Raw genomic sequence first — 13,216 nt, forward strand, 5'->3', positions numbered from 1 at the left:
TAAATTAGCTGCAGTATCTTAGGTGGTCCCTCATATGTCCTTTCAATGTTAGGAATTAAAAAGCTGGAAATTGATTGAAAAAAAATTGATGACAAGCAAACATTTTTTATTAATTCATGACATAGTCTTCAGAAAATGTTAGTGGCCAAGCCAGCATTCATTTGCCCATCCCTTGTTGCCCTTGACAAGGTGGTGGTGAGCTGCCTTCTTGAACTGCTGCAGTCCATTGGTGTAGGTACACCCAAAATGCTGTTAGGGAGGTAGATCCATGATTTTTGACCAGTGACACTAAAGGAACGGTGATACATTCCCAAATCAGGATGATAAAGGGGAGAATTGGAAGGGAATTTGAAGGTAGTGATGTTCCCATGTATACGCTGCCTTGTCCTTTGAGATAGCAGTGGTTGTGTGGTTGAAAGATGCTGTCAAAGGAGCCATGACAAATCTCTGAAGTGCATCTTGTAGATGGTACACACTGCCACTACTGAATGGACAGGGAAGTGAATGGTTATGGATATGATGCCAATCAAGCAAGCTGCTTTATCCTGGATGGTGTCAAGCTTCCCCAACCAAGCAAGTGGAGAGTATTCCATCACCGTCGAGATGTGGTGCTGGAAAAGGTCAGGCAGCATCCGAGGAGCAGGAGAATAGATGTTAAGGACCTTTGCCTGAAACATCGATTCTCTTGCTCCTTGGATGCTGCCTGACCCGCTGTGTTTTTCCAGCACCACACTCTCGACTCTGATCTCCAGCACCTGCAGTCCTCACTCTCTCCTAGTATTCCATCACACTCCTGACTTGTGCCTTGTCGATGGCTTGCAGGCTTTGGAGAGTCAGATGGTGAGTTACTCATTGCCATATTCCTCGCCTCTCACCTGTTTGTCTCGTCACAATATTTAAACGTCCAGTCCAGATACTTCCATAGGACTTTCCTTGGTCCAATACTATAATTGAAGTAATTGGATGGCTTTGTATTTTTTTTAAACATTAGATAGGTATGAGTGCATCATGATTCCTAGCTGCAGCAGAATTTAGTCCTGGGCTATTTTCACTCTAGAACCTCACTGCTGCTGGTGGTTCACTTCACATGTTGTTCCAAGAAGGAGGTAAGGTGGAAGTGGTGCCTAGTCGTCAGAAAATGGAATTCCCACAAAAATGAAAAGAAAACAATCTGAGCAAAGGGATTTCTGGAATGGTCTTGTGGCTTTCAAAAATTACAGACTATGGAACACTGCAACTTTCCTCATTTTGCTTTCATGAACATTTAAGTTTCATCTAGGAAAAAGTAAAGAAAACAGACCTGTATTTACCCCATGCTTTCTGTGATCTCCAGATCTCCCAAAGTATTTTAGAGCCATTTTTAATGGGAAATTGCCATTGCAATGTTGGAAAAAGGGCATCCACTTTCAGCACGGCAAGATCCCACAAACAGTACAGTGATAATGCTCAGATATTCAAGACTTTTATTAAGGTTGACGGATTAGTATTGACCCGTTGAATTGATTATATAATAAACAGCCTGTAAAATGTCACTGATATATTCAGGCAGCAAGCTGACGTGTGATTCTAACCAGGAGAAAGTGAGGACTGCAGATGCTGGAGATCAGAGTTGAAGAGTGTGGTGATGGAAAAGCACAGCCGGTCAGGCAGCATCCGGGGAGCAGGAGAATTGACGTTTTGAGCATGAGCCCTTCATCAGGAATGAGACTTGTGGCCTAAGGGGGTTGAGAGATAAATGGGAAGGAGTTGGGTCTGGGGGGAAGGTAGCTGGGAATGCAATACCCTCCTCTCTGACCTATCAGCTTCGCCCCCACCTTCGTCTACCTATCACATTCCCAGCTACCTTCCCTCTAGCCCCATGTCCCTGTCATTTATCTCTCAGCACTGTTGGGCCATAAGCCTCATTCCTGGTGTAGGGCTTATGCACGAAATGTGATTTTAACCCACATGATGCGATAAATCACTGGGCAAGACCGTATGACATAGGAGCAGAATTAGGATATTCAGCCCATCAATGTCCTCCTTTCAGTCATCGTTCATATGTTTTTCAACCTCATTCTCCTGCCTTTTCTCCATGACTATACATCTCCTTCATGATCAAGCACCTTCATCCCTGTAAACACCCTCCAATGCCAGCACATCTTTCCTTAGTTATGGGGCCCAAAACTCCTCACAATATTCCAAATGTAGTATGACCAGAGCCTCAGCAGTACATCTTTGCATTGTATTCCAGCTGTCTTGAAATGAATGCTAATGTTGCATCTATCTTCTTAACTAACTGCACATTAACCTTAACAGAATCCTAAATGAGGACACTTAAGTGCCTTTGCGTTTCAGATTGCTGAAGCCTTTCCCTATTTAAAGCTACACCTCCATGCTTCCTAACAAAGTGCATAATCTTATACTTTCCAATATTCTATTCCATCTGCCACTTCTGTGCCCACAGTCCTGGCTTGTCCAAGTCCTTCTGCAGCCTCCCTGTTTCCTCAGCCTCTGCCCATCCGCCTACCATTGTGCCCTCAGTTCCTTCATGCAGATTGTTAACGTATAACATGAATAGTTGTGGTCTTAACACTGGCTCCTGATCACTGGCTGCCATCCCAATAAAGAACCCTTTAGCCCACTCTCTACCTTCTGACAATCAGCCAATCTTCAATCCATGGTAGAAGTTTGGATTTAAACCCAGACCTTCTAGTAGAAACACAACCATCTGTCACTACAGAGTTGATAGTCTACACAAAAGTTCCTCAGTTGTCACAATAAAGCCTCTGACAAATTGACTACACTTCAGAGAAATCTAGTCATGGTGAGTAGGACGCTCAGACACAAAGTGGTCTGGAAACCTGTGCGAGCTGCTGAAGTGTTATCCTGACAATCAAGTTACCCCACTCTGTTTCCCACCTATCAACAGTGCCAATAAATTGATATAAAGCCTGCATTCAGAGGCTGACAAACTCAGTGAAAGAACAGCTTGAGCCAAAAACTTTTAAGATAATAAGTTAATTGTTCATTCACACTACGGTGTGAAACTCCAAGCTTCTCACTTTGTGTGACGTTATCTTCCTGGACAGGACAACGTCTGAGTCCCAGGCTGGGCCCTGATCCCAGAGTCCCTGCAGCTGGGAGGCTTTGTCAGGCATCCTGTTACTATAAATACAGGTTATTCAACTCCTTTGTGTAGGGCCCCTGTGTACTGCTTCTGAATGAAGTGGAGCAAGTGCCAAACTCTCGTGTCATACAGCACTACAGCCAAAGATATCATCACCAGCTGGGAGTTCAATTTGAATAAAGGGAATGAAACAATAGTGAGACAGAGCTGCAAGAAGGAGAGGCAGAAGAAAAACAGAATGAGAGGGAATGGGGAGGAGGGACACAAATGAAAAGAGAGGGGAAACAAAATGCATGTAGAAAACAATGCAGAAAGTCATAATAGACAGAGAAGATCAACCAAGAAGCACGAACCTCGAGTGGGACAGCTCAAAGTTATCACTTCTGCATGAGAGGCCATTTGGCCCATCGAGTATACTAGTACACTGTAGAGCAATTCAGTTAGTGCCCACATTGCTACTCGATCCATGTCTGTCTCTCTAAAGTGACGATCCACCCAACTCTCAAGACCACAGTTTATAACATCCCCAGAGGCAACAAGTCTCGGGTCATTAGAATCATAGGATCCCCACTGTATGAAAGCAGGCCATTCAGCCCATTGAGTCCACATCAACTCTCCAATGAACATTCCGCCCATGTTCACCCCAAGCCGTATCCCTGCAATTCTGCATTTCCCATGGTTAATCCATCTAACCCACACATCTTTGGAGTGAGGGAGGAAACCAGAGCACCCAGAGGGAATCCACACAGACACGGAGAGAATGTGCCAACATTGCACAGTCACCCAAGGGTGGGATTGAACTTAGGTCCTTGACGCTGTGAGACAGCAGTGCTAAAACTGAGCCACCGTGCCACCCATTACCAAAGTCCGTGTGAAAGAAGACAGCTTGACTCACACCGTTGACCCAAAAGCCCAACTTTGGACTCTGCAACCACCTCCCGAATCCCTCAGTCATTCTGGAACAGCCACTCTTGACCAAACCTGTCACAACCCTGCACCCCCAATCAAATCTCTCCTCAACCTCTCCCAATGCAAGGAGAACAGCCTATCCCCTCCTAACAAACCCAACATCCAAACCCGCTCCAGCAAGTCCTTCTTCTTTAAACAGACCCTGGTGTCCCTCCTGAAAAAGTGACCAGAACCAGATAGATCACTCCAGCTACAGCCCAAGAAGATTTTGGAGGTACAGTGCAACCTTTGTGACGGAAGTCAGCACAGACATAGAATCATACAATCATAGAGATGTACAGCACGGAAACAGACCCTTCAGTCCAACTCGTCCATGCCGGTCAGATATCCCAACCCAATCTAGTCCCACCTGTCAGCACCCGGCCCATATCCCTCCAAACCCTTCCTATTCATATACACATCCAAATGCCTTTTAAATGTTGCAATTGTACTAGCCTCCACCACTTCCTCTGGCAACTCATTCCATACATGTACCACCCCCTGAGTGAAAAAGGTGCCCCCTAGGACTCTTTTATATCTTTCCCCTCTCACCCTAAACCTATGCCCTCTAGTTCTGGACTCCACCACCCCAGGGAAAAGACTTTGTCTATTCATCCTATCAATGCTCCTCATGATTTTATAAACCTCTATAAGGTCACACCTCAGCCTCTGACACTCCAGGGAAAGCAGCCCTAGCCTATTATTCCTGTACTAAAGTGTTCTATGTTCTATGACAGCGACAAGAAGAGGGTGTACAATAGCCTATATTTATAAAACGCCTAGTATGATGAGGCAAAACACTTCACCAATGCAAAATGAGACAAAACATGAGTCACAGAAAGAGAAATAAGTAGCTTTTATGGTGTGACTTAAAGGCTGACAGAGAACACAGGAGGGCGTGGAAGGTTTATGAAGGTAATTCAAGAGCTGAGGGCCTGGACAGCTTTACAGCCAATTGTCCAGAGAAAGAAATTGGAGATGCATGAAAAGCCAAAACTGGAGGAGTGCAAAGATCTCCAAGGCTTGTAGAGCTGGAATGGTTACAGAGAGGGAAAGGCACATGGAGTTGAAACATTTTAAATCAAGAGACTCCTGAAGCCAGTAAAGATGACCTGTTCTTCAAGGGGGCATGAATCAAATGTAAGACTCATTGCTCTGGATTCAGGTCTTTTTCATAAAATAGTGGAATTAAATCCCCCTCACTGGGGTAAGGTTGCATTTCATCAGGCCAAAAGTGTTGAAGGAGCTGAAGTATCCCGTTGCCTTTGATTCTAGGGCAGAAAGACTATCCCTCTTGTGCTAACAGAGGGCCTTAAGTGGGCACGTAATGCCTGATTGGTATTCAACTAACAGCAAGCACTGCAGTGCCCAGGCAGGGAGCCTGTAGAGCAAGAATTTGCTTAGGGATCCGTGTAGGGGAGGGAGACAGCATGTTTGTGACCTCTATTGTCAGACATCCTTGCACCTGTTTGAAGGAACTGGCACTAGAAAGAGAGTCTTATTGAATGTTTGCCTTTTACCTGATTCCCCATGTCAACTAGCTCACCACATGCTCCCCAAGACCCATCTCACTCACCCATGGCCTGGCTGGTTCACTGATCCTGGGCCTTCACTGGGTCCATTGTCAGAAGATGCTACATTCCTTGGTTGGCACTGACTGTAATGAGGAGCTGCCAGCCTCTCCCTGGCTAGCAGTATGTAAGGAGTGGGATTTCCAATCCCAGCATCTGTCGGGCTAGCAGTCTATAAGGGGGTGGGATTTCCAACTCCAGCATCTGTCTGGCTAGCGATATGTAAGGAGGTGGGATTTCCAACCACAGCCTCTGTCTGGCTAGCAGTCTATAAGGGCCATAAATCCATTATTGGCCATAAATTGCTTGACTGACACTCGATACACTGGGTCTTGTCCTAAGGGGAGGGGGGAACTGTCATAGGTCTATTAAGGGCACTATAGCTGGTGTGCAAGGCACCCTTGCACTGCATTAAACTGCCCATTTACAACAGTGAGTCCCATGCTGTTGTACAAACCTACTGTTTGCTGCAGTATCCCTGAATAACAACAATCCAATAGCATTCATGCACCTTACACATGAGTGAGTGGCACCAGTCTTCTATTTAAATTAACTTGAAAGAAAAACAGTGTGTGGGGGTTTATATGACACCCATTTGTTAAAAAGCTCTGTTTGCATTATTTCTGAACATCAATTTCAACCCTTTTCAAATCGACTACACCATTTTATCAAGTACAAAAGGACAACAGCAACAATATCCCTGGATCATCCCAGGAAAACGATTGCATCAGGCTGCAATGCCTAATGTTTTCCACAAGAGGAAGCCACAGGATAACAAAAGCCTGTGTAAGTTGCGTTGTTATCAGGTTGCACACCTTCTGTTGTATCTGTTTGTTTTTCTCCATTATTTAACGGCCTGGAATTTGCTGCATTGGCGCAGTCCCATTCGTTTGGTTTTATTCTTCCACTTATAGCATTCTGTGCCACAAACTGCTGGACGTGGCAGCTGATAACAGCATGCCAATGTCAGTGGCGTCTCTGAGAGCTTCGTAAATGGCAGGACAATCACTGGGTGATACATCATTCAATGAGATTTAAGGTTAGATGAAGGAACAGAGGAACTTTGAATTAAGGGCAAAAAAAAGGAGCTCAAGGAAAATATTCAAATGTTTAAAATCTGGGGCTTGAACCATTTCTCAGGCACAATTTGCGGCCTAAATAAAAACCAAGAAGAATTCTGGACACTGTAAATCAGGATCAAAAACAGAAATTGCTGATAAAGCTCAGCAGCTCTGGCAGCATCTGCAAAGAGAAATCAGAGTCAACGTCTCAGGTCTGGAGTCCTGAGGAAGGGTCGCCGGACCTGAAGCATCAACTCTGATGTTTCTTCACCGATGCTGCCAGCACAGCTGAGTTTTTCCAGCAACAACGTATAGCCTGTCTGTGGGGCTAAGCAGTGCACAATATTGCTTTAATTGTAGCCTCCCCCTGAATGCTTACCACGCTGCTGACTGCCTTAGCTAATTCCTAATATCATGTCCTCCAGTCAGCTTTCTATTCTTAAAGGCAGTCTGTCCCTTTTGAAAGGATGGTGCACTAAATTACAAGAAGCTGCTGCAGGATACTAACAACATAATTCTAAACAGGGAAATTGAATTCTGGGGGACAGAAAGGACTTCAGGGTCATAAATACAGTTCTGGATGACTCAGTGATGGTGAACATCATCAAGGGCAACCATCAGGGAAGAATGGGTGCAGGGAGCTCGGGATGTCAATACCCAGTATCAGGACTCAAGGACCTGGTAACAATGTCACAAAAAATGTTAGTTACCTCACAAGGGTGATTGAGGTTAGTGAATGAATTTTCTCATGACGTCACTTCTCCATCACTCCACTCGCCTCTCATTCAGGTCAATGTATTGTCAGCTTTTGGCATTCAGATTCTCAGCATAGCAGCCAAATTATCCACCTCACTCCCACCACACCTACTATTGCTGCAAATCTGATCCATACTTCTGGCTTCCTCTAAATACTGCCCACATTTCACCCACATAATTCACACCCAAATGGAATCAATGACATGTTTCCAATGATATGCAGGTCAAGGTGGAATGCATTAAAAGTGATCTATGATTCTATGATTCTAACCCACAAGGGTCAAAGTTCAACGCATCTCCAGAGCTCAACACAGCAGAGCTTTCATTGTATCATGGGACTGGCTGTAACAGAGCCTATGATATCTGGAGTCACTGAGAGAATGCGGAATCATTGACAGCACAAAATGTGGTCATTTGTGCCAGCATGTCTGCAATGAATTCTAGTTATAGAATCATAAAATCCCTACAGTGTGGAAGCAGGCCATTCAGCCCATTGAGTCCACATCAACTCTCTGAACAGCATCCCATCCAGACCCACTCTACTCTATCCTTGTAAGCCTAGGCTAATCCACCTAGCCTGCACATCCTTGGACACTGCAGGCAATTTAGCACGGCCAATCCACCTAATTTGCACATCGCTGGACTGTGGGAGGAAACTAGAGCACCCCGAGGAAACCCACGTAAAGAAGGGGAGAATTTACAAGCTCCACACAGAAAATTATTCAAGGGTGGAATCAAACATGGGTCCCTGGCGCTGTGAGACGGCAATGCTAAACACTGAATCCCTGTACTGCCTAGACGTCCTCCGAATTAGCAATGGAATGCTGCTCTTCCATGTCCCTGCCCTTCCCTCCTTTTCAGATATTTAGAATATTGAAAAATGTATGGCACAGGATGAAGCCACTCTGCCCATCATGTCTTCTCCAGCCAAAGAAAACAAGCAGCCCAGCCAAATCCCATTTTAAAGGCCTCAAGGTTTCAGGACTTCAGGAGTATATGCTGATCTTTCAAACGAACTTAGGGGTTCTGCCTGTACTATCCATTCAGTGGGTTCTAAACCCCTACAATTCCCTGAGTGAAAAAATTTATTGTCATCTCTGTTGCATTAAATCTATACTTCCTTGTCATTGACCCTTCTGCTGAGGGTAATAGGTCCCTCCCATTTACTGTATCCAGCTCCCTCACAATCTTGTACACTTCAATCAAATCTCATCTCAGCCATCTCTGTTCCAAAGAGAACAAAGCTGAAAATGTGTTGCTGGAAAAGCACAGCAGGTCAGGCAGTATCCTGACCTGCTGTGCTTTTCCAGCAACACATTTTCAGCTCTGATCTCCAGCATCTGCAGACCTCACTTTCTCCTCCAAAGAGAACAACCCCAGTCTATCTAAACTTTTCTTGTGGCTGCCTTTTTCCAGTCCTGGAAATATCCTTGTAAAGCTTCTTTGAGCCTTCTATCATTCAATTATCTGCTTTTCATTACAAGGCGACCAGAACTGCACGCAGTACTCGACTGTGGTCAGATGAATGCTTTTTACAGCTGCAGCATAACCTCCATGCTCTTATATTCCATGCCTTTGCTAACACAGCAATGTATTCCACATTGCTTCTTCACAACCTTATCAACCTGTCCTACTATTTTTAGGGATCTGTGCACATGTACTCCAAGGTCTCTCACTTCCTCTCCACCTTTCAGTATTCTCTCATGAAGTGTGTGTTGCTTCGCATTGTTTAACTTCCGTAACTGTATCACTTTACATTTCTCTGCATTGTACCTCATTTGTTGCTTTTCTGCCCATCTGACCAGATCGTTGATATCTTCCTGCCCTCTATACCTGTAGAGTTGTCGGTGTTGAACTGGGGTGGGCAAAGTTAAAACTCACACAACACCAGGTTATAGTCCAACAGGTTTATTTGGAAGCACTAGCTTTCGGAGTGCCGCTCCTTCCTCAGGCTCTTTCACCTGAAGGAGTGACACTCCAAAAACTAATGCTTCCAAATAAACCTGTTGGACTATAACCTGGTGTTGTGTGATTTTTAACATTATCCTTGCTGAAGTGGAGATGGTTGAGACTCTCAAGTTCCTGGGAGTGATGATCACCAACTATCTGTCCTGGTTGACCCACAGTCAAGAAAGCACAGCAATACTTCCACTTCCTCAGAAGGCTAAGGAAATTTGGTATGTTAACAAGGACTCTTACCAATTTTTATAGATGCACCATAGAAAGTGTCCTGTCTGGATGCATCACAACATTGTTTGGCAGCTGCTCTGCCCAAGACTGCAGGAAACTACAGAGAGTCGTGAACACAGCCCAGTCCATCACGCAAACCAGCCTTCCATTGATTGACTTCACCTACACTTCCCGCTGCCCTGGGAAAGCAACCAACACAATCAAAGAACTCTCCCTCCTCGGTTATACTCTCTTCTACCCTCTTCCATCGGACAGAGATAAAGAAGTTTGATTACATATATGAATAGATTCAAGGTCAGCTTCTTCCCCGCTGTTATCAGACTTTGGAATGGACCTCTCAAATGCTAAAGCTGATCTCTTTCTCTCTGCACCTTCTCTGCGGCTGTAACACTATATTTTGCATTCGGGTCTGTTACCCTGGTACACTTTGTATGGTACAATCTGTCTGTAAAGCACACAAAACAACACTTTTCACTGTATCTCGGTACATGTGACAACAACATATCAATCCATCAACAAATCGTCATAATCAATCATTTGGCTAGCTTTTTTGTTCCACCCCTCTTCTCTCCCTAAACTTTCCATTTCTGAGTTACCAAAGAAGTGCTCAGCTGTAGCAGCCTCAGAGAAGGAGGCACAGCAACAACATAGCACTGGCAGAGAGACCCCGTGCCAATCACTCCATCTAACAGTTGTAGCAACCAGGTCAAATACTGGCAGTTGCAAATCTTTAAGGCCCGAATCATTAAGACCATGCATTGCAGATATATGGTCATGGGTCACATTCTTGAGGGATAAGGTTGCAGGTGTATCTATTACTACAGTCTTAGATAAGGATTTGAGGGGATGCAGGTGAACACTGATGTACATGCATACCAAACTGCTGGGTACATTGACTCCACTGTCTAACCCACACACCACCCAACCATGTCCTACCCCCTCGAACACTAGCATAGATGAGTCCAGGCCCAACATAATGCTTCCTACATGCAGAGTCTGTCCTTTCTGAAGCCTCGTCTTCACCTCTCTGTAATGTTTCTGAATTAAATGTTGCCATTGTGGCTCCCAAACCTGACACAGCCTTTGTGAGTCGAGTGTGGTACTGGAAAAGCACAGCAGGTCAGGCAGCATCTGAGGAGCAGGAGAACCAACATTTTGGGCAAGAGCCCTTCATCAGGAATGTGAGGTCTGGTCAGCAGACCCTCTGGCCTTTCCTATAAAATCACAACCACACTATTTGCCAAATCCAGGGACTCAACCCCCAGGACCAGCATTTCCAAAAACTTCACAATAGCAGTTGTTCTCCAAATTCCCCTTTTTATGTGGGTTGGATGCCGGATTCTTTAAGTAATACCAGTACTGGGCTCATGAATGCAAATGACTTTGAATGAATCTGTTGAGGACCAAATTTGGAAAATCAACAGCATATCAGCTAGGAGGACTATGTGACTTCACAAATGGAGTAGCACAGTTACTCTTGATACTCTCTGGAGGCAGCTATGCAATCACCCATTTGCAACATAGCACACTGCACAGACTGAGACAGAAGTAGCCAGAAGTAGTGATTTGCTAACAAATCCCCATCTCTTGTAAAACTACAGACTCAAATTTCACACTATTTAATGTATGGAAATCTCTAGGAACAATGTCTGACAAATAGGAATTTCACTCCACACTAACAATCATAGAATCATAGAGTCATGGAGATGTACATCATGGAAACAGACCCTTCGGTCCAACTTGTCCATTCCAACCAGATATCCCAACCCATCTATCCCACCTGCTAGCACCTTGCCCATATCCCTCCAAACCCTTACTATTCATACACTAATCCAGAAGTCTTTTAAATGTTGCAATTGTACTAGCCTCCACCACTTCCTCTGGCAGCTCATTCCATACACGTACCATCCTCTGTGTGGAAAGGTTGCCCCTTGGGTCTCTTTTATATCTTTCCCCCCTCACCCTAAACCTATGCCCTCTAGTTCTGGACTCCCCAATCCCAGGGAAAAGACCTTGTCTATTTACTCTATCCATGCCCTCATAAGTTTATAAATCTCTATAAGGTCACCCCTCAGCCTCCGATGCTCCAGGGAAAACAGCCCCAGCCTCTTCAGCCTCTCCCTATAGCTCAAATCCTCCAACCCTGGCAACATCCTTTTAAATCTTTTCTGAACCCTTTCAAGTTTCACAACATCTTTCCAATAGGAAGGAGACCAGAATAGCACATAATATTTCAACAGTGGCCTAACCAATGTCCTGTACAGCTGCAACATGACCTTCCAACATGTTCTGTTTCTGAACCTGCAAGCATTATCGGAGCAAGAAACTCAAAGGGTTCTTACATTATTAAATATTTTTCTACAATGAGTTTTGTTTGATCTCTTTTAACAATGCAAATGCAGCAGTTTTCTAAAATTTACAAGGAGGCTAAGAGCAAAGCTAGCCACACACTGGAGAAAATTGACCAGCAAGTTGTAGCAACTCGCAGCTCACAATCTATCCCTTCCTCACTGTTGTAAGAGATGTCAGTGGCTGGCATCTAGATCTGCTATGATCTCTGGGTAGATACACTGTCATCGGGACCTGTTGTTCGTACTAGCCTGAGAACATATTAATCCAAAATGGTGAAGGATTAACCACTAATTAGGTCACGACAGAATAGGCTTGTACCTAACTAACAATGAGTGGTTTGTGACATAGCAGTAAAGAATGGGTTACATTAACATTTAAGCTGGTTAATTATATTAACACTAAATATCCCCTATAACTGTTATATAGTTATATAACTGTTACAGAACCATTATCTCCTATCAGATACAATGCTAGAGCTAAACAATCTCTTGGTTTGTAGAGTGATTAAAGGGGACTGCAGACTAGACCGTTCCTCCCAAAGACTGTCACTTACATATTTGTGGGGAGAACCATACAAAAAATCTTCAGTTTTTCCTTTAAGGCCAACCACGTTATTCAAACTCACAGCAAATTCATTCTCATTCTGTGTTCTGACAGCTGAACACAATCTGAGGTGAGATTAAAGGCGCTACAATTAGACTCAGTGTCAACCCAACGTTGACTGTGCTCCAGCCATTATTGATAGAAATTGGAATACCTGGAACTCAGATTGTGCTCAGGGCCGGTTCTCAACTGTGATGCCCTATGCAGTTGAATGTCACACTGAAGTCCAATGATTAGGTGTAGTGGTAAAGAGTGCCTCGATTGGTAAATTGTCAGAGGGTTGCTGGTGCCAACCATCTACACTTCACAAAGGGTTATCCTCCAGCACTTCTGTCACCATCAATTGGCTGTCACTATCAAACACATCTTCTCCTCCCCTTCATTGTCAGAGACTGTTCTTTCCATGCCATCCCAATACTTCATCAACAGAAACCCCCATGGCACCTTCCCACACTATCACAGATGGCGTAACACTTGTTCTTTTACCTCCTTTCTCACTGTCCAAAACTCCAAACATGCCTTCTGGATGTAGCAGCATTTCACTTGTATGTCTTTCAAACTAGTCTCCTGCATTTAAAACAGAAAGGACTGCGGGTGCTGTAAATCAGAAATGAAAACAGAAATTG

The 13,216-nt window shown here is 44.4% G+C and overlaps 1 protein-coding gene across 3 annotated transcripts in view; it reads right to left on the reverse strand.

Moving 5' to 3' along the window:
- Window positions 1-13,216, reverse strand: part of septin5a (septin 5a) — a 125,566-nt gene that overhangs the window by 44,458 nt on the left and 67,892 nt on the right. Inside the window, exon 1 of one of the 3 annotated variants that reach the window (XM_060843772.1) lies at window positions 13,077-13,178. The exons of the other annotated variants lie outside the window; for them this stretch is intronic. Coding sequence (XP_060699755.1) covers window positions 13,077-13,163 — 87 coding nt within the window. The 5' untranslated portion in view covers window positions 13,164-13,178. Of the gene's footprint in view, window positions 1-13,076; window positions 13,179-13,216 lie in introns of those variants that run through there. 3 annotated transcript variants of the gene reach the window in all.

The sequence above is a fragment of the Hemiscyllium ocellatum genome, chromosome 24 (assembly GCF_020745735.1).
Source record: "Hemiscyllium ocellatum isolate sHemOce1 chromosome 24, sHemOce1.pat.X.cur, whole genome shotgun sequence".
Taxonomy (NCBI): Eukaryota; Metazoa; Chordata; class Chondrichthyes; order Orectolobiformes; family Hemiscylliidae; genus Hemiscyllium; species Hemiscyllium ocellatum.